Consider the following 25,985-nt stretch of genomic DNA (forward strand, 5'->3'; position numbering starts at 1 on the left):
CTTGCGCCTTTCCCCTCCATGCTGCGAGCTCGCCTCTCATTCCTCCTCGCCGCGCAACTTCTGAGGCGAGCGCGCCGTATGCGGTCGCTGGTCGCCATTGATTGAAGTGCGCCCGTTACCCATGGCAACCAGCACGGTAAACCACGCGCGTGCCTGGCCGTACTGCCCCCGCCAGGCACGACTCGGTGTGAAGTCTTCCACTAAACATTCGCCGTTGGCATCTATGCAAAATAACGGATCGTAAATAGAGTACACTGGATGGTCGCTGTGAAGTTCGGATCCCCTCTGCCGTTTGCCGCAAATATTACTGAATTGTTACCGCTCACTTGCTAGCGTGCAGCGGCATTCGAGGGCACATTATAGTCTGAAGCCAACGTTCTTCAACGAACAAGGTAAGCGGCATATTCTGCTCGTATTGAGATTTCACAGAAGCATGGCTATTTCCAGTTTCCGTTATTGCAGAGCGCCTTGCCGTCGCAAAAGTCGAGGCCAAGTGGATGGTGAATATTTTCAGCATCTCGCATTTAGGACAGGCGGTGCACGCAATGTGCAGAAAGCCGGGGCGCTATAACGTAAAACTATTCCAAACTTTTCTAGTCCAATTTTGCAATGAGCCCTCCGCGATTGGTCAAAAACTTTTTTTGACCACTCCCACTTCACCTCTCCGTCACGCGACGCTATGAAAAGCGCGATAGCTCCCCATCTGATATGACGTGTGCACACTGATTATGCATCATTTGACCGAACAAACGAAAATTTTTTATTTCTGATTCGACGCCTTTTCACCATTAGCCCTTGCATATCGGTCAAAAGTTTTCCGACTGCACCGACTTCACCTGCCTGTCGCGCGACGTCACAAAACTGCAAAAACTCACCGAGTCAAAGTGACGTGTACGCGTTAAAGATGCACTGATATGCCGAACAAACTGAATTTTCTTCTGAATAGCAGCACGCTGCCCCGTTCCGAAAGGATTAAAAGATGGCTACAGCCGATCGCTCAGGCACTGGCTACTCGCACCTGCTGGAGAGCATGGGTTTATTTGCGTATTATAAAACTTTCTGCGAGGCTGTGTAACGTTTTAGAGCACTTTCGGCACGTTTACGACCTCGTTATGCCAACCCTCATTCTTAAGCTTCCGTTGGATGCCCCCGCGATTTTCGACCAGCCACCGCAAGCTAAGTGAGGCAAAGCGGACCAATCGCAGACGCCGGCACCACCCTCTTCGTCAACTTAGCGCTTTTCAGTGCAGTGGCTCGGCCCCATCAATCACTCTTTGCTTGAGCGTGGTCCTCGCCTCTTGTCAGCCAATTAGATAAGACAAGCCACTCAGTGTAAGCATTGTTATTCGCTTTTCAAGAAAACAAAAGCGACCTATGAAGGAGGAGAGCGTTTGATTGGCCTGTTCAGACAACCCTGCGGGTCACTACCTGATGCTTGCGTCGGCGGTTACGCAAATTTGACGTCAGGAGATTGGAATAAAACATATTGGAATAGTTTTACGCTATAGGGCCCCAGCACGCAGTAACAAAGGGGAAAAGTACAGACATTTGCGGCCAACAGCTTTTTCTTTGTCATACAAAGAAAGACCACAACAGGGGCGACAACAAAGACTTCTTAGCGGATCTCCTTACTGGTGTCGGTGTAAGACAGGCAACTAACAGTAATAAAATTGCTATTAGCAGAGTCCTGCAGCACTGTTGTATTGGTATTATAGTACCAGTGTACATGTTGTCTCGCTTCCCGGATGGATTGATCAGTATGACAACTATGCGCTTGTGCCTGCGTGCGCACATGAATACAAGCTCAAAATAGGGTGTTACAATCAGCTAGCTTGCCGTGAAAATGCTTGACATGAAAATCCTTTTACTATGTGTAGGTAACATAAAATACAAAGAAAATATAAAACTATTTGCTCTGTCTTAAAGTATTATAGGCAGGTTGTGGGAAAATGGAGAAATTATGAAAGAGTCGGGTTGATCTGACGAGACGCATGGATGGATCGGAGCTTTGGATAAGTTTTTCAGGTACAGAAATGTGCAGCCGCAAACTGCGAGCGGTTTTTTCTAACGTGAACAAAATTAACTCGCGCGCGACACCGTCAGCCGAACTGCGCCGCGCAGCGAGAAAGCGAGGGGGAAAATGAATGCGGGGCCTGTGACGTATGCGTCCCGCGAACCTTGGGCTGCTTCGGGTTCGATTTCAGAAAGTTGTTTCGGCTGACGGTGCTTCTCAGGCCATGTGCTGTAGGAGTTGGGGTCGCAGCTCGTCCATGAAAATTCACGCCGCCTGCGACCAGCGACAAGCTTCATACGAAAAAAAAAGTATTGTTTCGCCACGAGAGCACTAAGGGAATGTACATACGTGCGATTATACAGACCGGCTAGCCATTACTCATCTAGTGCATTCGATTAACATCGACGGCCTAGTTAGAACCCATCGGCGACATCGGTTGGGACGCCACCCAAACATACCACGGACAGACAGAGCGAACGCTGGCTAGCTGCGACCGCCTTCGCTAGCTGCAGAAAAATAAATATATAATAGCTTACATGCGAGATATGTGAAATGGATGCCATCAGAGAAAAATTGCCCCTAACGACAAAGTGTGAGAATGAGCGTCTAAAACTTGTGCGGAACAGGACACATGATATGCACGCATGAGAGCGCGGCGCGCGGTTCATGGAAAGAAGCTTCGCGGGACACGCGCACAAAAAAGAAGGAAAAGAAAAAAAACTTCAAATGTTTGCCGCCTCTATGATTGTGGCTGATCGTCTCTGTATGCTTAATGGTGCGTTAGAATGTAATACTATAACGCTAGGGTAATGAACACCGAAGGTGACCGTAGCCAGTTGGCTGAACGAGGGAAATGTCATCAAGCCCCCTCATGAGTCTAGTCTCTACATAGATGGCGGCGAGCGCTAATCGACCCCACTGTGTCACCTGCTAGACAGAGATCAGCCGGACTCCGCCAGACCAACATCGTCCTGGCTAGTTCTGGCAGCTCGCGGGTGGCTAGAACCATCCAGCCCGAGAAAAACGAACGTGCGGTGGGCAGAGCGACCCGAGAAAAACTATTGAGCTCTGGCTCGCTCTGGCAGCCCGCGCGCAGCTAGAAGGGAAAAATTGAAAAGGTCTGTAGTCTCTTACGCAGCAGCGGAAGGGCGGCCACTGCAAAGCAACACTATGCTGCATGCCACAGGCTTCGGTATGCAAACAGTTCATTGCGCTGAATAGTCTCTCATTGGCGCGTTGCTACTTTAAGGACAAGGCGACTGCACCATGGTTTGTGAAGATAACGGGTGGCCTCACAGGGGGCGTGAGGTGGTGGAGACTACCTAATGAAGTGGTCTGAATATCTGGCATTTCTCGCAATTTTTCGACCTGTTTTAACCATAATAACTTTGATTCAGGAACATTGTGTGGATATTGGCCCACTTCTCTAATTTCTACCTGTATATATATCAATGTGGTTCCTAGTTGTGGAGCAATATCTCAGTACACAGCCCTGTTCGAACGGCCCAGATAGAAATACTGCCGCAGCGAGCGTGAATGCAATTCATTACTTAGCACTCAGTCCCGAAACACACGAACTCTAGGCGCACCTACGAAGGCGATTAGTCAAATGTTTCTATTCTGCCTGATAGAAATTAGTTGTAGTAACTTCACACTGAGTGCGGTGCTAAGGTCAGCGCGCCCATGTAAAACGACGAGTGATCTTTTCATTGGAAGTACTTAGCTCTGTTTCTCCTCGCCAGATTTCTCACCTACAGGTAGACTTCAGATGCGCACATGGCATCGTGGATGCGTCCCATCCGTGACGGCGAGTACACGAGCGTCATCTACAGCCTCATCCGCGAAGGTCGATTTACCGAAGCTGCCTCGGCGCTGGCGGATTGCAGTCGCCGACAGGGGGCACTGGGCAGCCGAGCTGCGATCTCCCTGCTCGCATTCTGTCACTACCAAGCGCAAGTATGGAATTTGTTTGTGCGGATAATTAATTTGTAATTCGTAGGGCTGTCAGGGATCAGGTCCTTATAAGGCAGTCGTAGTTTGCGTGCAGAAAAAAAGAAAGATAAAAAACTTGAACTTTCTGATTTTCCTATTAGATATCTGGCCGGTAGGCGCTTAGGGGAATGTTGCAGAGCATGGAAAATCGTGAGCGTAAGTCTGGGAGATCTATCTCACACTTCACATTCACTCACCAAGAAAAAGCGAACACAGGTTGTGCGGTTCGGAAGGACCTGATATGAAAAAGAGGGCGAGACAATTGGGGTTGACATGGAAGAAATAGAAGGTCGTGGGCTCAATATTGTGCCATGTGATTTGTTTAGAATGCACTACCTTTGGATCATCCCACATTTTTAGACAGCCCTATCTCTGTAATTCACCATATTCATGTTAAATGGCAGTTTAAAAAAGGCTTCCGGGCCTAATAGGTATAGCGTTGGGCTGCTATGCTTGGGAACGTGGGTTCGAAACAATTAAAGGGAAAAGTAATCATTTTTTAATTGAGCTATAGCTTTTACTCGACAAGACAGAGGGCGACGACTTAAACATACGAGCGTAAATGTGGGGAAGTCGGCAAACAATTATGCGGATCGCATACACTATTGGAATCGGTGTACTCTAAGCTTCCATGAGCCAGCAAGGTAAAATTGCCCATTATGACTACAGGCGCGCTGCATGCTTTAATGACGAAAGAGTCCTCAGCCACCATGACCGGAGCCTTCAGAGCAAGCAAACGTTTTTTTTTCTGCATTAAAATGCTGTTCAATGACAACATGCAACGTGCTCGACCTTGTAGAAACGCTCCACGGCACCCCAGTGCAATGACAGGCGAGCAGCGAATTTCGTGAACGAACGCTTCCCGTAACCTATAACTATCGTCACCCAGAAGGTGTGCGCGCTTACTTCACATTATGAAATTGTTGCTATGCGATGCGGACAACACGCCAAGTGCCTCGAAGCACTGGCTTGCACGAGAGAAATTGGTAAGGTTGTTCTATTCCGCGCTTTCAGGCATATGTCTCAGTGGTTGTGCTGCTCTACGCGATCAGGCTCATTGCGCCCTGCTCTCTTTCCTACAACAAACTTGCTTGCCTTCCTGCTTGTGAGGAACATTGCAAAGAAGAAAACCGTTTCGCTGCTTTTGTTTCGTTTTCATATTCTTTTGTGATTTTGTGATTCTTTTGTGCAACTTACGTGTTTTTGTTCTGCTTCAGCATGTTTGTTCTGTTCCTACTGGCACACTCTGTCGTACTCTGTCATTGCTTCGCTTTAGTCTTTGTGGCTTGTCGTGATGTCTCTTTCATCTTCCCTTCTTGCTATCTTCAATATATTTTTTCTATCCCCTCCTTCCTGAAGTTTACGCAGGCACTGTGCCCCTCTCGATGGTAAGTGCCAGCCTGTTACCTGCATGTATATATGGGCTTATATATGGAATAATAATAATGTGTTCGTGGCCTAAAGGGCAGATCACTAGGCTACTGTACTTGCGAAACTGGGTGCACAACCGCCCATCAAATATATATATATATATATATATATATATATATATATATATATATATATATATATATATATATATATATATATATATATATATATATAAGGGTCCTTCGTTTTCGGGCTTCACAGTTGTTGGAATTCGGGGAATAAATCCGGTGGTACTCTTAAGGAGGAAACCCGGGGAAAAATTGCAGATTTTGTTATCTGGTAGCCCAACGATCAGAATTTTAACGCGATAGCGTTAAGGAGCTCGTGTCGGCGTCGGCGGCGTTGGCCGTGAGCGATAAATCCCAGCAGGCCCTTCATAAATAAAAAACAACTTGCAAGATGGGCTGGGTGGGAATCGAACCAGGGTCTCCGGAGTGTGAGACGGAAGCGCTACCACTGAGCCACGAGTTTTTTTTTTCTTTATTGCCTTTTCACAAACGCAAACAAAAAGATCAATTACACGACATGTACATATTCTCAAACTGATGTGTTTTTGAGAACTGTGATCCAAGCACGATTGCAGGATTATCTATCTGACTTTGTCCTGTCATCTGTTTCTTTTGGAGCTGGACCGCTCAGTCCCTATTTGCGCGAAGTGGTTACTTCTGTACGCCTGCTCAAGGCAAGGTTCTCATATGAATACTTGTGTGATGTCACGAAAAAGCGTTTGTATTCTGATATTCTCGATGTATTTTTACCATTACCGGTTTACCGAGCTGCCTACAGGCTAGGTCCTGAACGCGATGTGCTAAAGCGCGTTAAAAAAATGCCAGTGAGACCCTCTGCTAAAACGTTCTTTTTTCAATTACATACTGACACTCTCCCTGTAAAGCCGTGGTTACAAAGCAAAGGTCTTTCTGTACCTTGGTCGGTAAACTGCTTAATCTGTAATAAGCCAGAATCAATTGAGCATATTTTTATTGACTGCCATGACGCCGTATTTCTGTGGGACGTCCTACAAAGAACACTTAAAAAAGAATTGCCGGTAAGCCCTTTTGGAATCCGGTTTCTTCCACGTGCAGAAAAAGGGGAAGCGCCGAGTGATATGCTAATGCTGCTTTGCATGCACAGCGTATGGAAGACGAGAATGGACATCAGACATTGTCATATACAGGCTCACTCAGCAAGACACTATTTTGTTGAGAGCATTATATACACACGCGACTTGTTCAGAGCACTATGTGAACCCCCGGAATGGCTTCCTGTACTAGACCAATGGGCTTCTGTGAAGCCCTTCTAAACACCTTACACTGGCCGAGCTGTGGCTGGTGTTTTTAGAATATGTACACTGAGCCACGAGTTCCATGCTTCAAAGCGGTACAAACGCTCCTCTAGTGAATGCGGTGTTGCCTTAGAAACGAGCTCTTCTAAGGCTCAGGCGTGCGTCGCTTGCTCGGGCGCACATTTCGTTGCCGCGCCGAACGCTGCGTTGCTCGACGCTCACCGCGTCCGATGCGGGGCGCGTAGTCGCTGCGCCGAAGCCCATTGTCTCACATCCCTTGGCGGGTCGACGGGAACGCTGTCGCGTTCCACTCTTGAAGGCGAAGCTTAAGCGTCCTCCAGTTTTTTTGTTACGTTTGCAAACGATTCGCAACAAGCAATGGTCTCGTTCTGGACACAAATGTTTAATTTAAACAAACAAAATCACTTATAGAATCATGTAATGACAAAGAGAGCTGTTGTCATATCATGTGCCTAACTAAACTTTGCAAATTCTCGTTGTAAGGCATTATCATTATATGCAATAAAAGATACCCCACTAACAAAATAAGCCCAGGCGGACTTGGCAATCCCTTTTTCTTTGTTTATTCCTCTCACTTTCTTAAATAGTAAAAAAAAACAGAACAAGTTTAAAGGGACCCTAAAGGAAAATATTAGTTTGAGTTTATGCGATTCCTATCTGCCTAGAAGTCGATCATTTTCTGGGCGCCAATATACGACGTTTTCTGCGTACAATACTACCAGCGAACCTCCTACTCCGGTTACTCATCACATTTTGATTCAATCGAGCCAAAACTGAGGCCACGACGTCATCTCCACGTTACCGTTTTTGCCACTGTCTGCAAATCAGCCATTCCCCTCTCAACCCGCATAGGCGACGTTTATTAAGCTGCCCACCTCCTGCTGTCCTGTCTCCCGGTTAGCGGGCATTGCGAGCCGCCCGGTGCCCTGACGTCACGCGATGCGTCACAGGACAGGTACCATACTCCTCGACAGGGGGCGCCACTCTAATTTTTCATTTGCGTCATTTTCACGTTGCGAATGCCTAATTCATTACAACAGATTATTGTTTCAGTCTAGCTCGACCTAATATTTTCTGTAGTGCCCCTTTAAGGTAGCGCACACGGGCATGCTTCAACGGAGGTGTCATGCTTTTCCTGATCTCACAAGCACTGTGTTAACGTACCGTATGATATGCATTGGGAGCATTTCTGTGTCTATCCTAAATCTGCCGGGCATTCCGTCCTTGTCTCTTGCCGTCCCGTTTCACTGGCTTCCAATACAACGTCTTGCAACAAAAATGAATGGAATAACAACTACACAAATCCACACAAAGTGGCACTTGACATTTCTTGCACTCATAGTTCGTTCGTTTCTTTCTTGCTAGTGGAGCACCATCTGCATCTCTTTCTTGATGAGCTTCCCTAGAGATGATGTTTGGGCCTAGAAACCTCACTACATCTGGAACACCCACGATTTTCTGACCATTCGATTTTTTTTTTTGGAATAGCCTCGCAACCATTAGTTACTTTATTTATTCAGAGCCTTTTGATAAATCCTGCAGCGTCATAAAGGTATTACTGCAAGGGGAAAACATGGTGCATAATATGTTCGACCCCCACAACAATAACAATATTATAAGCACACAAAAAATCAGCAATGCAAATCTGAAAAAAAATGGAGAGCAGCTAAATGGCAGTGGGTAATACAACCGCCTACCATGCCCTCATAATCACAATCTCGAACAGATTTTGACAAATTGTTTCACGTAGAGATGGCGTGTAGGAAGAAGGAGTATTAAAGCACAATGTTGCGGCACTATGTCGTATTTTCCCAGCGTGGTCGTGGCGGCGAGACAAAAAATGAGGAAGCAGTACGTATTGGTCTCTGTTAACTCCCGATCGTTTCAAAGTATATCTTACATATAATAATCAAATTTTCCCACAGACGCCGTTCTCGTAGAGTGATGCAGTTTAATAAGGTTCTTATGGATGCAACACTTTGACAGGTAGGATAATTTGAAACAAATGTGACCGCTCTATTTTGTACATATCCAAGCAAAACACACAGATTTGCGAATTGAGAATCCCACACCTTGCACGCATAATCCACAAGAGACCTAGTGTTTGTGTGATCAAACAATTCTTTTACGTTAGTTGGTGCTTTGTTAATGTAACGCTCAATGAAATTAGGCAACGTACTGGCTTTTTCTAGAAGCGTACTCGGTATGGCTGTTCTACGTAAGGTCAGCAGAAAAATACACACCCAAACATTTATAATAAAACGTTTCCAAGTAGCACCCCATGTAAACTAAAAGGAACCAAAAATATGGTATGCCTGCACCTGGGTGATTTCTATTGACACTTCGAGAAATTCAAACACACGCTCTACATTTTTGTGCTGAAAATCAATCGGGTTCCAGGTGACCTGCAGGTGGTGTGCGCCACAATGGGCATTTATTCGGCAGTAGGTCACACAATTGTTAGCATAAATTCGTATTTTCCTTCTTATACAGCGTCAGCATTTTTAAGATTTGTTGAAATTTTTTGACATTCCCCTGCGGCAGACAGCACAATTCTCATCCTTGAGCCGGATTATTTATTGAGGTGGGCAATACTAGCACGAGAAATCGAAATACATATTGAACTAATCAACAAAGTTCGGCTGGTGTCTGTCGAATTCTCCTTTACGTCGAAAGCAGTCCTAGTATCGTCGGAGAAGACTTCTGAGCGGTTGCTGCTTACTCATGGGGAGACTCGGATTACGTCGAAGGCTGGTTCGGAAACTACGGCCGTTGAGGTATATGCGGCAGACTCCGAGAGGACAAAAGCATTCCTTGTTTCCACTATTTCCCCGATGTATGGGATCGTCGTGCCTTTGCTGATGTGTTTGAACTCGTGGCTGAAGTTTGTCAGCATCACTTCCGTTTTTCCTACATGCAGTCGAGCCGTCCCTCTTGCGACGTAAATATCACGGTTGAGCAGTAGATGTCGGCCATTTTAGTGCCGAGTAAATTGCGATCCTGGAACAAGGTGGGATGCCGACTTGGTCCTCAAGTGCACTCAATTAAGGCACACCTACTGGAAGCCTTTTTTGGTAGTAACGCTTGGTCTGTGGACAGCGTTATCGACTTCGACCTCAGGTCGATTATTTCGCCGTGCTGACTCAGGAAGTCCTAGCCGAGAATTACGTCTTGAGGGTACTACTTGAGAGCAAAGAAGTCGCGGGGTAGGTCCTGTCATGAACTGCAATTGTTGCAGTGCAGATTCCAGTCGGCGTTGTCAGGTTTCCTCCAGCTATCCGCATTTGAGGGCAGTCCCATGCAGTGTTGACATTTTTCAACTTGGCGGCGAATAATCCACAGATGACGGAGTAGTCGGCTCCCGTGTCTACAAGCGCGGTGACTTTGTGGCCGTCAAGAAGCACGCCGAGCTCGGTTGTTTGTTGTCTTGCATTACAGTTTGATCTTGGAGTCGGATCACGGCTGCGTCGCGTTCACTTGTGGGTAGTACTTCGCGTTGTCAGGCCTTTTTTGATCGGCATATTCTTTTCTTCCAGGCTTGGTTTCTAGCGCGTCGTTGCTGCGTCGTCGAGATAGATCTTGAAGAGGTTTCGTTGGCGGTGGAGGATCTTCAGTATTTCGATGTACAGCAACCGTACCTTCATGAGTCGCTGCTTCTGGTTTTCCTGATATGGGCTGACGGACTGGCCCGGCGCTGGGCCAGTGTATGTTTGGGGCTGCGGCGACAGGTAGCGTCCTGGTGACGGCGAACGCGAAAGGCGTCGGGGCCTCCACTGCGTTGCGGGGATGTAGCCAACGATGTCACGTGGCCGCTCGCCAAGCTGTGGACGTGGCGCGTTCACAGCGAACTCTCGTAGCCCCATATCGCGGTATGGGCGTCGGCGGTAGACATGGCCCGCGTCTCCTGGCAGCCGATGCTTAGGGGCGTGGCCGCTCACTTCGCCATGGTCCGCGCGCAGGTTTCTTTCGCACGAAGCGCGGTTGAGAGCTCTGCAATACAATAGCGCATGAGCGCAGTAAAGTGGTTCATATTACTTGGGCTTTCTTTGAAAGGCCGGAAAAAATCACCACAAAGCGTGTACATTGCTACAAAAAATTGGATGGATCGTTTTCCAATGCCGTCTACAACCTAACGAAGCACACTTAGCCCTGAAGGGAACATTAAAAAATGCCATAATTGATCTTAGTTAACTAACCAATTAAGCGTAATATAAAAGATATTAATAAGGAGCGACACATATGTCGTTTCTTTTGTTCAGTTGTGGTTAACCACTTTCTTTTTAATCCTTGCTTCAAATTACGTGAAACACCCTTGATAAGGTGCCCCATACAGTGGACTTCTGTAAGGGCAATCTCGAAGGACCGTGAAAATTTGTTCGTTCACCAAAAGTGATTAACAATGTTGGGAAATTCTCAAACAGTAGCTATTATTGTAGCCAGATGTCTACAACGTGAAATAATACATAAATTCGCATTAAAACCAAAAGGCAGGTTCAAGAACACGTTTATGGAATTTTCATTAAACGAATTATTACTAATTATGTACTCTTGTTTAAGCTATCAAAGAATTATTGCTTGCTCGCGCTGTGTGAACATGCGTGCTGCCACCAAAGTCGATATTTCACCTAGCTTGATGAAAAATTCTATAGCGCTCTGATGTAAAAAAGACGCACCAAATATTCAAGGCACTATGGGCTGCATCGTGGGTGAATTATTGCTGGTTCCTCTAGCTTCTGTGTATTGCCATCAACATATTTAAGAACCGTCTCGAGGACGTCCTAAAAGTAATGTTTCAATTGTGACAGCTCTACAGGTATCCACGACGCTTGCATAACTGTTAAGTCCTCAGAACTAGTGCAGGTCTAGCAACACCGCCTTCTTCATATCTGTGTCTCTCGCTGAGCCAGGGAATAGGCGTCAATGGCGGCTGTAGAAGTTCTGCTGAAACTAATTACCTGTTCAGGATAATAGGATTGAGTTTGTATTGTCTGAATGGGAAACGAATGAAATGCTCATACAGTGTTCCTCATATTCGTACGTTTGGCTATACCGGCTTCGTCTTTACGGGAGTCTACAGTGTGCCTATTGCTGTTCACACCTTACACTAATTCGATAGAAAAACGAACAGAATGAAGTACCTTAAACTTTGATTTAGTTTACATCCATAACATTCAGCTAGGCCTCCGATACAATACACATAGAGTACGTTGCGGCTGCAATATTAATAGGTGGTAGGACAATTTGGAACGAAGAAATGGTCCCTGCGTTAACATTTGCAAACCCCGTACTATGCTTGATGAATCTTGTGAGAGTTCAAAGTTCACCAAAAGTGGTGGGCCGATTGGCGGTGGGTAGCAAAGGTAGAACCACATAAAAGGGAGAACAAAATTACACTGGTTGGATGTCTTGTCATTTAAAGAAGCATGGAGCACAATATGTTTTTTTAGGAATGGCTCGGTGACATGGATGATAAGCGTGCCCAAATATTTGTACCTCTAAAGAGTGAACAAAGTATGAAAAAGGAGGCCAGAAAGCTCACGACCAAGTGCAACATTGTTGGAAGGACAAGTGGGGCAAGCGTGACAAATGATGTTGGGATATAGAAACGGCAAAGTGGCTGCGAAAGGTGGCAACAAAGCAAGGGTGCAGGCATAGGTGGAACGTTTTCATTTTCCCGGGGGGGGGGGGGAGCTGGGGCCTGCCTAACATTCCGATCGCCATATATATATATATATATATATATATATATATATATATATATATATATATATATATATATATATATATATATATATATATATATATATATATATATATATATATATATCTTTGTCACCTGTCGCATGGTATGCGAATTTACAAGACCTCAGAGTAGGCAACACTTCAGTTTCAGAGGCTGCGTCCTCTCGCACCACCCAGAATCTGGCACCATCATCCTTCGTGTAATTGTCGTATACATATATGCTTGGCTATCGCTAACACTGTTTCGCCTTTCCGGCCAAACTGCAGCCTCTCTCTGTCCTTTTCCTTTTCTTTTTCTGTGAGTCCGAGTATAGGCGCTGCTACGCATCACTGCTGTTGATTCTGATTTAGAGTGAATCCAACTTGGCCTCTTTTCAGTTACTGAGTGAATTATACAGGGTGCTCCAATTATGACGCACCAAGATTTAAAGAAAGAGCAGCAGCGTTACTCCAACCGCCAGTAACTCTTTGTTACTGAGACTTATTTCGGTAATTGCAATTAACTCTCTAACTTGAGCAGTACTGTTAGAATTATGAAAATGTCAATAGGCACCCCCAAATGAATACTAACTGCGGAGCTTTCAGCAACGCACTAATTGCGTAAATTTATTTTCCGACTGGCAACGAAACCTCACGAAATATGAAAAATACCACGTTACTGGGCTCCGACTCGCATCATAAAGCAGTGCCCTCAGATAAACTGGCTGAAAGCAACTGTATTCCCTGTCGCAAGCCCGAAGAGGCAGCGCATCACCTTGATAATGGTACGGAAGGAGCACCAACAGCAGGTTTCGCGTTTCGCAGATGTTCCTTCCTCTCATTTCTACAGCACACTTACTATCCGTCTCTCAAAGCCGACTGATCACGTTGATAACAAGAGTCTCCTGATAGCGCCAACGAAGTGCCGCTCTGACTACGCAAAAAACACAAAAAGCTATGGAATAGACATGGGATGTTTCGAAATCTTGGCACTGTTTGCACGGCATGAAAAAAAGTGAGCGCGATATTTCACGCCAGATACTTGCTTCGGACCTAAGCCAAGTTAAAGTGATGGTATTATTTCTCGTGAACGTGTATGCATGCTGCAGAAACAGGCTCATGGCAAAAAATAAAAACGAAAAAAAAAACAGACGAGGAGCGACCTAGGTGTAGAGAAAGGGAAAAACCGATGCGTTTAAGAAAGAAACTATACCACTTCTAGATGAACCGAATTGGTAATCAGGATACCTGAACAAAAAATTAAAAAAAAAACATTTTTTCAGTGTGCCCTTATTCGTAAGCCCCGTTTAACACCAGCTGCTGCCTAGAGGGCGTGTTTGAATAGGTCTCCTCCTGCAGTTACGCAGTACTGCATGAGTCCGCTTTATCACATCTCCAGTGGCTCTCTTGATGACCAACGCACGAATTCTATGGCAGGCATCCGTTATCTTTGCACTGAGCTTATGTGAAGTCCGTCTTGATCATCTAAGTACAATCTTACACATAACTCTAAAGAAAGAAATAGAGTGGAGAGAGGTTAGGTGGCCTAGTCGGCCCATTTACAGGCCCGTGCCTTCCAATCTCATCATCATCATCACCAGCCTGGTTATGACCACTGGAGGGCAAAGGCCTGCAAACTTCTTAATCTCATCCGCCCACCTAACTTTCTGCCGCCCTCTGCTACGCTTCCCTTGCCTTGGAATCCATTCCGTAACTCTTAATGACCGTCGGTTATCCTCACTCCTCATTAAGTGTCCTGCCCAGGCCCATTTCTTTTAGTTGATTTCAACTAAGATATCATTAGCTGGCATTTGTTCCCTCCGGCAATCTGACCTTTTCTTATCCCTTAACGTTACACCCATCATTCTTCTTTCCATAGCTCGTTGCGTCGTCCTCAATTTAAGTAGAACCCTTTTTGTAAGCCTCCAGGTTTCTGCCCCATACGTGAGTACCGGTAAGACACAGCTGTTATACACTTTTCCCTTGAGGGATAATGGCAATCTGCTGTTCATGATCTGAGGATGCCTGCCAAGCGCACCCCAGCCCATTCTAATTCTTCTGATTTTTTCAGTCTCATGATCCGGATGCGCAGTCACTACCTGTCCTAAGTAGATGTATTCCCTTACCACTTCCAGTGCCTCAATACTTATCGTAAACTGCTGTTCTCTTCCGAGACTGTTAAACATTAGTTTTTTGCAGATCAATTTTTAGACACACTCTTCGGCTTTGCCTCTCCAGGTCAGTGAGCATGCATTGCAATTGGTCCCCTGAGTTACTGAGCTACGCAATATCATCAGCGAATCGCAAGTTACTAAGGTATTCTCCATTAACGCTTATCCCCAATTCTTCCCAATCCAGGTCTCTGAATACCGCCTGTAAACACGCTGTGAATATCATTGGAGAGATCGTATCTCGCTGCCTGACGCCTTTCTCTATTGGGATTTTGTTGTTTTCTTTGTGGAGGACTACGAAGGCTGTGGAGCCGCTATAGATATCTTCCAGTATTTTTGCATACGGCTCATCTACACCCAGATTCCGCAATGCCTCCATGACTGCTGAGGTTTCGACTCAATCAAACGCTTTCTCGTAATCAATAAAAGTTATATATAAAGGTTGGTTATATTCCGCACATTTTTCTATCACCTGATTGATAATGTGAACATGGTCTATTGTTTAGTAGCCTTTACGGAATCCTGCCTGGTCCTTTGGTAGACGGAAGTCTAAGGTGTGCCTTATTCTATTTGCAATTACCTTAGTAAACACTTTGTAGGCAACGGACAGTAAGCTGATTGGTCTATAATTTTTCAAGTCTTTGGCGTCCTCTTTCTTATGGATTAGGATTATGTTAGCTTTCTTCAAGATTAGGGTACGCTCGAAGTCATGAGGCATTGCGTATAAAGGGTGGCCAGTTTCTCTAGAACAATCTGCTCACCATCCTCCAACAAATCTGCTGTTACCTGATCCTCCCCAGCTGCCTTACCCCTTTGCATAGCTCCCAAGGCTTTCTTTACTTCTTCCGGCGTTACCTGTGGGATTTCGAATTCCTATAGACTATTCTCTCTTCCATTATCATCGTAGGTGCCACTGGTACTGTATAAATCTTTATAGAACTCCTCAGCCATTTGAACTATCTCATCCATATTAGTAATGATATTGCCGGCTTTGTCTCTTAACCCATACAACTGATTCTTGCTAATTCCTAGTTTCTTCTTCACTGCTTTTAGGCTTCCTCCGTTCCTGAGAGCGTGTTCAATTTTATCCATATTATACTTCCTGATGTCAGCTTTCTTACGCTTGTTGATCAACTTTGAAAGTTCTGCCAGTTCTATTCTAGCTGTAGGGTTAGAGGCTTTCATACATTGGCGTTTCTTGATCAGATCTTTCGTCTCCTGCGATAGCTTACTGGTATCCTGTCTAACGGAGTTACCACCGACTTCTATTGCACACTCCTTAGTGATGCCCACAAGATTGTCGGGAATTGCTTCAACACTAAGGTCTTCTTCCTGAGTTAAAGCCGAATGCCTGTTGTGTAGCTTGATCTGGAATTCCTCTATTTTCCCTCTTAACACTAACTCATTTATCGGCTTCTTATGTACCAGTTTCTTCCGTTCCCTCCTCAGAAGAAACTGGCACTTCTAATCTATTGCACATGAGAAGTCGCATACAGCCCCTTTCGTGCGCGCTGCTGCTGTGTGCTGGTGCACCATCTTGCTGATGACACAGAAGTGGAATACGTGAATGCGGGACTTCGCTGAAAAATTCATCCATTACTCCTTCAAAGATTTTGTCCACGTAACGCTTTCCAGTGAGTGTGTGATTGATGAAGATGGGACCGATTATAGCACCGGCGTAAATTCCGAACCACACATTGAGCAACCACTGGTACTGGTGCTAATTGCGCTTTACCAAGTGTGGATTGGAGTCACTTGAATAGTGCGCATAATGCAAATTTACCTGGGTGTTTCTGCGAAAATTGGCTTCATCTGTGCACGTGATGCTGCTCAAAAATCCGGTGATGCATGGGCTTTTGTGGGGACCGAATTCGGGAAATCTAGGTCATTCTACAGGTCCCTATCTTCCAAGCGTTGGTGCTGGTTAAGGTGCTACGCGTGAAAGGCCGTCAGTTAGAATCCACCAAACTGATGACTTCGAAATTGGTACCTGGATGGCAACGTCCCGCACGCTAGCATGAGCGTTTGAGGCCATAAATGATAAAACATCCGTGCGTAGGCTAGGACTCAAAGATGGATTCATACGCCACTGTTTCTTGAAGGTACTGGTTTGTCTCAAGTTATCATAATTTGTCGTGATAGCCGAAGGGTTTGGTCCACCACCACACTTCCATGACCAATATACATTTGCGGCCTTCCTCTTGTCGCCATTTGCAGCTCCCAAGGCAAGAATCATGTTTACCTTCTGCTCATTAGAGAAAGACATGGCGACTGGGACGAAAAAAAACGTACATTTGTACAGTTGCACTGACATTGTCAATTAGCTTTCATGGTGATAGGTCTTGTGGCAAAAAGAAAAACAAACCATCCGTGCACTTTATTAACGCTAAGACAAATACTGTCACAGCTTGTTTCTAATGCCAAACGCGACGTGTTGATTCGGCAGGGCTGCGGCAAATAAGGTATGTCGATGTTTTTCTTTGTTTTGTTTATTTGGTCCTGGCTAACTCAGAGGAAGCATGTTCGAGGGCTCTGCTTTATAATGCAGGTGGGAGCGCAGTCGCGGCATATTCCCCATATTTCACAGGGTTTATTTATCAATCGTAAAAAATTACTATGCAATTAGTACGTCGCTGAAAATACCGCAGATAGAGGTCTCTTGGCTTTGTCTACAAATGCCTCTATAAAAAATTGACAGTTGGGATAGTACGTCTCGAGGTAGATAATTAATTACAATGACCTAGTTAAGTCTCAGTAACAAGAATATTAGTGGCAGCTACTCCACTGTACTGGAAACAATATAATTATATTTTTTGCGGGTAACGCAATGCTCTTTTTTAAACCTTCGTGAATGACAGTTCGTTGGAACACCCTGTATATAGTTATGGTCTCTCCGTGAATGACAATGTTTCCCCATCTCTAGTAATTGTTATAAATTATTAGAAATATTTTTTCATGACTCGTTAGCGTTGTTTACTGGAAAGAGAAGCAATACTTAGGCACATATCATTCACGGGCATTTGACATCCTTTGATAAAAAACTAGGCCGAAGGGATCACTCAAGTCTGTAGATTTTTTTCAGCGTCAGAAAACCACGCAAAGCAATTTCAACCGAGGGGAACATACTGCAACATATGCATTCTCTAGGCATAGCCTATTAGTACCTTTAGAATTAATCCTTAATTGGGTACCTCCTTCTCTTGCAAAATATAATGACATTTCTCCTGCGTATATATTTAATTATATTGCGTAAGTGCACGGTGTTTACCGTGTAAATTTAAAACGAGCTTGAAGTGAGAAAATACGGATATGACAGCGGCCGCTGATGCTTCTTATGTGCTTGTCTTCCTATTGTCAGGATTAGCAGAAATAAAGCAAAAGTATGAATGACAACCCGTGCACGTCCGCGTAAACAATGGTGTAGTATGCTATTAGCCACAATAAAATTTTAAGTGAGGAGGTCGAGGCATCTCAAAAGAAACCTCAAATGATGTGGGTGACAAAACTCTGGCAATAACCCTCCCCCCTCCCCGGAAAACTCAGGAGGGGTTCGGACCCCGGAGCCCCTTAGTAGTTGGCGCCTATGTATGTAGGCTTTCAAAGGATGGCAAATGTAAAATTGCGAGAGATAATTTGTACGACCTCATAATGGCGGGTAGGGGGGCAATAGTGCCGAGCTTTCTAAAGCCCGTGCTTGATGACATGGAAGACAGACATAGAGCAGCAAACAATCGTGACAGGGGTAGATATGTGCCTGCTGTAAAACTTAGAGGGCACTCAGCATGTTCTAATGTAAGGTGAACGGTATCCAGCCGGTTAGGAGCAGAAAGAATGGCTGGCTTCTACGTGTGTTTCGGTTCAAAACTGTTGAGAGCATAAAGAGGAAGGTTTACCTGGGGAGCGTATATCTAAATCAATGGGAACGTAGAAATTGTTTTTGTCCGCAAACTCTGCACCGATGTTGGTGAAAATTGCTGCATTTAATTGAAAAACGTTAAAATATGTTAAATGTAGGAAGTCGACTTCGGGTTTGTCAAATGTTTCCTAAAAATTTTAATATAAAAATCATGCATCAAATCTGCCATACCACACCTCAGCAATAAAGAAAACGTTATTACAATTCTCTAAAATGCAGCTAATATTACACCTAAACCGGACACAATTGGTGTATTATACAACCATCTGAAATACTATGCCACTAATTTGTGAGTACAACTCTCAAGGATCTCCTAAAAATTGCTATTTTGAATAAATAGATATATAACATTTATCCACTATAATGATTCTCTGACAGATGCAGTTGAACTAATTCAATATCTGTTTCTAGGGCAGAGCTATAGGTTTGAAAACTTTGTTGTTCTATATTGTTATACTTGGTGCTTTTCAGTAAAGTTTTATAGAAAAGTCGAGTTCTTTATACAAAAACTTCACCACGTAGAGTCCCTAGAATATAACTTTTTCCCTCAAATACAATAAGTTTCCTTACACTCATGCTAGCGGTTGTTTGGGTATGGAGATTTATTTGACCAAGGAAATCGGAGTTAGCTCAGAGCTAAAGTTTTCCCTTAGCTGGTCGGCGGCGTAAATTTACAAGAACCGATTGCGATCTTGGCGGGGATAAAGTTGGGAAGAAATAGGGGCAAGATCGCAGGCAGAGGTAACCTTGCGAAATTCCGGTTGCACCCGAACACTATGTCAAGCCACCTGTTCAGCACAAGATTTACGGGTACGCCTACAGCGCGCTCTATGCTTTGTGTTACATCGCAGGAGTTCGAGCAGGCTGCGTCCTGCTACGAGCAACTATGCACCCTCTGTCCAGATGAGCCTCGTTACGCCTTAAGCCGCGCCCAAGCACTATACCAGAGCGGAAGCGCCTACGACGAGGCCCTCCAGGGTGCCGCGGCTTTGGCCGAAGACAAGCCCGAGATGGCACCGGCTGCGAGACAGCTGCAAGCGGCCATCCGCTACGCCCAGGTAGGCAGTTCGTTCTCCGGAGGCGCCATAACAGCGACGCCTGCTATATGGCAGGTCCCTCCGCATGCTGTGCTGGTGTGTCGAAGCCTTGGAATTTAGGAGGTGAGTCGCCACTAAAGAACTACATTACTATGCCGAGCATGTCTAGAACACCCTGGACGCCTGACATCATTTGAAAACACGTAGAATCGTACGAGAGAAACGACATACCACGTTGCGTCACTCAATATAAAAAATGGCGGCGGCGTTTTGAATGCTCATAAGTGCTGGACGTCGAACCCGTGCACTTCTGTTACGTTCATTGTAGTGACAGTCGATAACGTGCCATTAGACTGGCGAAACAAGACATGTGAAAAACAGTGAGGGCGGCACGATTAGTAAATGAGCTTCGTCGACAACTACTTGTTCCGACTGGCATCGGCTGCAGTTACCTGTGCATATCAATTCATTCGTTCATTCTACAAACGCACTCTTTCCGTAAAGCACTTCTTAATTTTTTTTTATTCGGATTATCAAAATTCGCTTTTGTGCAAATATAACAATTATGTGTAGTGTATGAGATGGTCTGCTCTTCGAAGCCGAAATTATTCACCAAAAACACAGTGTATATATCAAAATTTTAAAAAACCCTAATCCCTATATTGTAACTACTCTATTTAAGTCCAACCATGCAATTCATTTCTGAATGCCGGAGAGTTCACAAGGCAAGTCCACTAGAAAGAAGTTTTGAAGGTAGAACCAATTTCCAGATAAGCGGCCTCACACTTGTAGCATCAAGCACTGTTGTTCCACCTAGAATGTGCTTTTTTATTGATTTTTATTTATTTAACAGGAACAGCAAAGTATATTGCGTGGCCCGTTCAATAACGGACACTTCCAAACTGGTGGAAGCTCCAATCTTCCTTCTAGTTGCATATCCTTAACGAACCGTCAGGCTCCCAATAATAAATTTAATGTGTGTCCTAAAAAACTTATTTGAAAGTGAATGAGTGCGGAAGGACATTCAGTTGTGATTTGAGACATGACGATCTGCTTTTGTGCTGACAATGTGCGCTGTGGTAATGCTGTTTCCGATGTTTCTGCGCAGCAACTGCAGCTGCTGTATTTTTTCCCGTAGTAAAGCTCAGTTGAAGTATGGGCGACTGAACTCTGTGCATTCTTTCTGTGTTCCAGGCTCAAAATGCGCCGTTATAACCAGGTTACATCAAGCCAGCGACTAACTAGCGCATCTAAGCCTCTCATCCTAAATAAGCTCTCTTCGGTCTTCTGCGTGGCAGATGAAGCCAAATTTAAAATTATAATTTGCTGGGTGCTTGGCACTCAAGGCATACAAGGTATTATGGAGGTGGACAGGAATGCGCTAGTGACTGCTCTTGAATGTTTTAGAACAGTTCCCCCCCCCCTTCCATATATTGAGCTCAAAGCATACATGCGTAGAAACTGAGAGAAACGTAGCAGCGGGACTAGGACAAGGAGACCGAGAATAAACTGTACACTGTACAGCCGCAATAAAAAAAAACATACTGCGTGAAAAGCGAATGAGGTGGCTTTAGGTTGCATTGTGCATATGGCCACTCGGTCACACATGTGGCAGTCACTCATACTTGCTCGTGGGTGGAGAACCGCCAACATGTACAGGGTGTAATGAAACACTTACTTTCATGCATGCCTTTTCGGAATGCGCAGAAGCAGAAAGTATAAGGTGCGAACACTTCTCTCCGTCAGATCAAAGAAATTCTCCTCTAGGTCCTGCACTCTTCCTTAGTACAGAACCGCTGTTTAGCACCAAGGCACTTTTCACATCTTTAAAAAATGCAGGTATACCTATTATCTGTCCAAGAAAATAAGTCGTAGTACTGCTTCATAGAAAGTGTAGCTGCAATAGCTATATTTAACTAAACTGCACGGGCATCCAATCTCTTTTCCGCAAAGGAAGTATGGAGATTGCGGTGCTCTTAAAGTTATTTTACGTCACCAAGTGAAAACGCAACTTACCCACCTTTTCGCCTTCATATTACTTCTCACCGACACATCACTGCATAAAACTTGTCACAGGAAACTCCACACCTTTATGTGAATATACATTTTAGGCATTTTTGCCGTCAATGACTTTCAGGCCCTTTAAAAGCATGCCAGATATCTGCACTTGAAAAATCTATGCCCATCGTCCGATTAGTAATCTTTTCGTTTTATGAAGCATCTTCGCACTCTGACCATACCGGGCCAATCCGGCATAAATATATACACATCAGCATCATCATCATCATTTTCTATTGGCGCGCTGTCGTGTATGTCACCGTGGTAAAGGATATGTCGCCCATGTCGGTGGTTTCAACTATTCTGACATCGCTCTAGGGTTCATGATCGTCTCTACGTACCCTCTTTGGAGAGTTTGTCTCGCGGTCAGCATCCGTTGTCGCACACGGGTCGAAATTGTCACTATCGAGTGAGCGGCTGCTCAGTGGGCGTCTGTTGTTCTCTGGAAGCGTTCATCTCTCCACCTGCATCAGGCAAGCACGGGAAGGAACGACATTCCTTTTTTGCCAACTCCTTCAGTTGCGGTGTGAGCCGTTGGTACAGCTTCGAGGCCAAAAAGTCATCGGCCGAATTTCGTCTCCTGAGTGCCGAGGTCAAGGGAAAAAATTCACAAATTAAGACGGAAAAGCGGGTCCCTTGGGAGTTCCCATTCATTGCTGGTACACTTCGTATTCCTCTTCCTCTGTATTTATGTTTTCCATATACAATTATCATGCATGTTATGTACTTCCCTTCAGATAATCCATCTCAATGAACTGAATAGCATTATCTGCTGAAGGCGATTGTAGAATCACTTTGTGGTAAAAAAAAAAACCTTGGGCTATAATCGTGTGTGGTGCGCCTGCGTAAACTAATCTATATTTGCGAACTAGTCGAACTATATTTGCTAATTTTATATGCTACCAGTCATGTCTCTTGATTTTTTATTCTAATCTCTAGCTGTAAATACCTCCTTTGGGAAACGCAGATAAGGCCAACAACACGATTTTTCAGGTGATTGTATAGGGGAGGTCGATATAATCGAGCGGCCGCCATTGCCAGCTACGAGAGAGCGTGGGTCACCTTCAAAAAATTTGCTTGCTAGATGAATGGCTATGAGCCAAGTTTTGGCAAAAACTGACTAAAAAGGGAAGAAAATAAAAGTTATTCTTGCTAAACAATGCATGCGTATGCATGCCATGGCTATAAGTGTGGCACGAACTTATGTCCATGGCCATAAGTTTGGTGGTATACAAAATTCTGAACAATGTGTCATACATAATATTACTCGCAGACTGCCTGACAATTTTTATGTGGCCAGAAAGCGCAGATAATTTACTATTGCACCGGCGGCTAAGCTTTTCATTCCACCTCACGTTGAAGAAATTCGTTTTTGTGGAATCAGAATTTTTTTATTATTAGAAGTTGGGTCACATTACAAGTATTTAGTATGCAGAAGGAGGTTCCATAGTCAAAGACTGTATCGGGACCTCCTGTACAAGAACAGTTATTGTAGTTAACATCTAAAAGCAACAACAACATATAATAAGGAAGTATACAAGCAACAAGAAAAGAGCGGTTACATAACAATATACAGGATTGATTACAAGGAAAAACAAATATTAGCATATCTCATGGTAGCAGCAAAATTGTGTGGGAACAAAATTTACAATTTTTACAACAACAAAAGGAAAAAGAGATAAATTAAAAAAAGAAAAAAAAGGAACAAAGACCGACTACAGTAATCCTTGTCGTTAATCTGTCAATAAAAAATGCATTTTTAGTTCTCTTTTAAGATGTGATAAAGATCTTGCGTTTTTCATTGTGAAAGGAAGGGCGTTCCATATTGATATGGAAGTGAATTGTACAGTCTGTCTACCATAGTTAGTGCGGATTCTTGGTAAAAGAAAATTGTTATTCAACGCAAATCTGGTGGTACTATGAATCATCAGGTTAGAAGGCGAAAATGGCATCGATGGTAGCTCATTATTCACAAATCTGTAGAAAAAATTACCTAGGTTGTATTTAGTGAGTTCAGATATGGTGAGGATGTTATTCGCGTGTAGTAGGGAAATGGCATTAGAAAAGCGTGGGCTGTAAGTAATTATTCTTATGGCTCGGTTCTGAACTGTCTGGAGAGATGCAGTATGAGTATTATAGGTGTTGCCTCAACATATTATGCCATAAGTAATGTGAGATTGGACAAAAGAGTGGTAAAGTGAGAGTAATGTGGCACATGTGAAGTAAGGGCGTGTTTTGATTAAGATGCGTATACCATAAGCTATTTTCTTTTTTATGTGAGCAATATGATTGTGATATTTCAAATTACAATCAAGTAGAATACCAAGGAAAAATGAACATGAACTTGGAGGAAGGCGGTGAGAACTGAAAGTTATAGGTGGAATGGATGGTGTGTTTCGCTGATGAGAAGAGAATACAACAAATTTACTCCTGGTTGCATTAATTGATAACATGTTAGCATTACACCACCTTAGGTTATTTTCTAAGTCAGCATTTAGTTTATTAACGAGAGATGAGATATCTTTATGAAAGGTGAATATAATAGTGTCATCTGCGTACAGAATGCATTTTGTGGAAGAAAGATACTTATGTAAATCATTAATATAAACCAAAAACAGAAGTGGCCTCAGGATAGATCCCTGGGGCACACCAACGTTGTGATTCGCTGTCGAGAATAAGCGCTGGAAATGGAAACAACTTTAACTGTGTTATATAAGTAGCCTTTTAGTAGAGAGAGAGCAGGCCCACAAATACCAATTGTTTCGAGCTTCCAAAAAAGGATATTATGATTTATGCTACCAAATGCTTGTGTTAGATCAATAAAAACTGAGGCGGGGAGAAATCCTTCATCGATTAATTTTTTTAGTTGATCAGTAAGATGAAATAATACCTGGATATTGTGGACTAGCACTTAATGAGACTGCAGACAGCTTGGCAAAGGCAGCGCTTGGTGGCGAACTAGGTTTCTTTATACCCAGCCTTAGCCTGCTTGCGGGGACAAGATTCCGGAGGCGACAACAAGTTCTAAGTAGAAAAAATGAGCCCCTCCTTGCTGCACCAGATTACGGACATATAGCGTTCCTCTAGAATGTCTGGTCATGTCCCTCTCGGTACCGTAATGGGATTTCAAATAGCGCAATTGAATCTGTACATGAGAAGCTGTGCTTTCGCACCATAGAACCTTTGTATGATGTGAGAATACAGAATCATTGGAGCATTTCCTCCTCTACTGCCGTAAATATAATTCCTTATTGCGTATGAGCCTTCCACTTTTGGCGATTAATATCTTATCTTTTTGTGCAAGTACCTTGGTCAAGCCCAAAAGGAAGTGTGTCAATTGTGCACTAGGACGGCACTGCTACAGAGATACTCATGAAAAACACATTTTGCTCATTAATAACACTGGCTCACATCATTTTCATACCGTAGCATCTTCGTCAACATTGGCATGACCTCTATTCAAGGAAGTAAAACGCGAGAAACATCATTTATAAGCAGTAATAATTAAATATAGCTAGTACAGATAAGCAAGTTAACAGGAGGCAAGAATTTCATATTATGTTTCCACTGTGAACCATGGCGAATCCCCCTCCACTCACGTGTACGTGCCAAAAGGTGAAGGAAGAATAAAGAAACAATACTTGCTTGATGGTTGAAGTCGTCGAGCATTGTGCTGTGCACAATGATGGCAAGCTGCAAGCAACGTGAGAAAACACCTGCGAGTCAATAACGTGCCCAAGCAGTGCTGGTTAGAGTTGGAATCTTGAACATGGAGGAGACAATGGAAATGGGGGTGTTGTACCCGTGCAGTAAATTCATTTGAAGAAGGTGACTGAAGAAAATGACCGCCGATTTCAGTCGTCAAGCTCCGCGTGTAAATGTGGTTTCAGGAAAATCGTAACGAATATGCAAGTATTTGTATAATCGTTGATGTGCATACTGTATAACCAAATAGAAGATATTTATGCGAGCTTGGTGTGATGTAGTTGCACAGAAGCACTTAGACGAAGTTTGTTTGGAAAGAGGATCATTTTTCCCTTTTACCTAAAATATTTTACTACTGACGCGACTCTAAAGCAGTTGTATGTACCTTAAAGATGTGTTTTGGTGCCATAGGTGCTCCGCTGCTCTGGAAACCCATGGAAGGTCAATTGGCTGTCGGGGAAAGCCATCATTGATCGCTCGCGGACTCCGCAAGTGTTCATAGAGCAGCAATGTATAAATTTCCTAGTGCTTATAATGCGCTAACAACTGCACGATCACAATTTCGTGGAGCACTATCGCATCGCTATACATGGCAGGGAGAAAATTAAGGAAAATACCTCCAAATATCGACACAAGT

General features: G+C 44.1%; 1 protein-coding gene across 1 annotated transcript in view; it reads left to right on the forward strand.

Moving 5' to 3' along the window:
- The first annotated feature begins 261 nt into the window (after positions 1–261).
- The window catches only part of Ttc30 (tetratricopeptide repeat domain 30), a 37,657-nt gene continuing 11,933 nt past the window's right edge, over positions 262–25,985 (forward strand). Inside the window, exons 1-3 of the mRNA XM_070528452.1 lie at positions 262–392; positions 3,757–3,970; positions 19,400–19,606. Of these exons, the coding sequence (XP_070384553.1) occupies positions 3,791–3,970; positions 19,400–19,606 (387 nt within the window). The 5' untranslated portion in view covers positions 262–392; positions 3,757–3,790. The remainder of the gene's footprint in view (positions 393–3,756; positions 3,971–19,399; positions 19,607–25,985) is intronic.

The sequence above is a fragment of the Dermacentor albipictus genome, unplaced genomic scaffold (genome assembly GCF_038994185.2).
Source record: "Dermacentor albipictus isolate Rhodes 1998 colony unplaced genomic scaffold, USDA_Dalb.pri_finalv2 scaffold_12, whole genome shotgun sequence".
NCBI classification, from domain to species: domain Eukaryota; kingdom Metazoa; phylum Arthropoda; class Arachnida; order Ixodida; family Ixodidae; genus Dermacentor; species Dermacentor albipictus.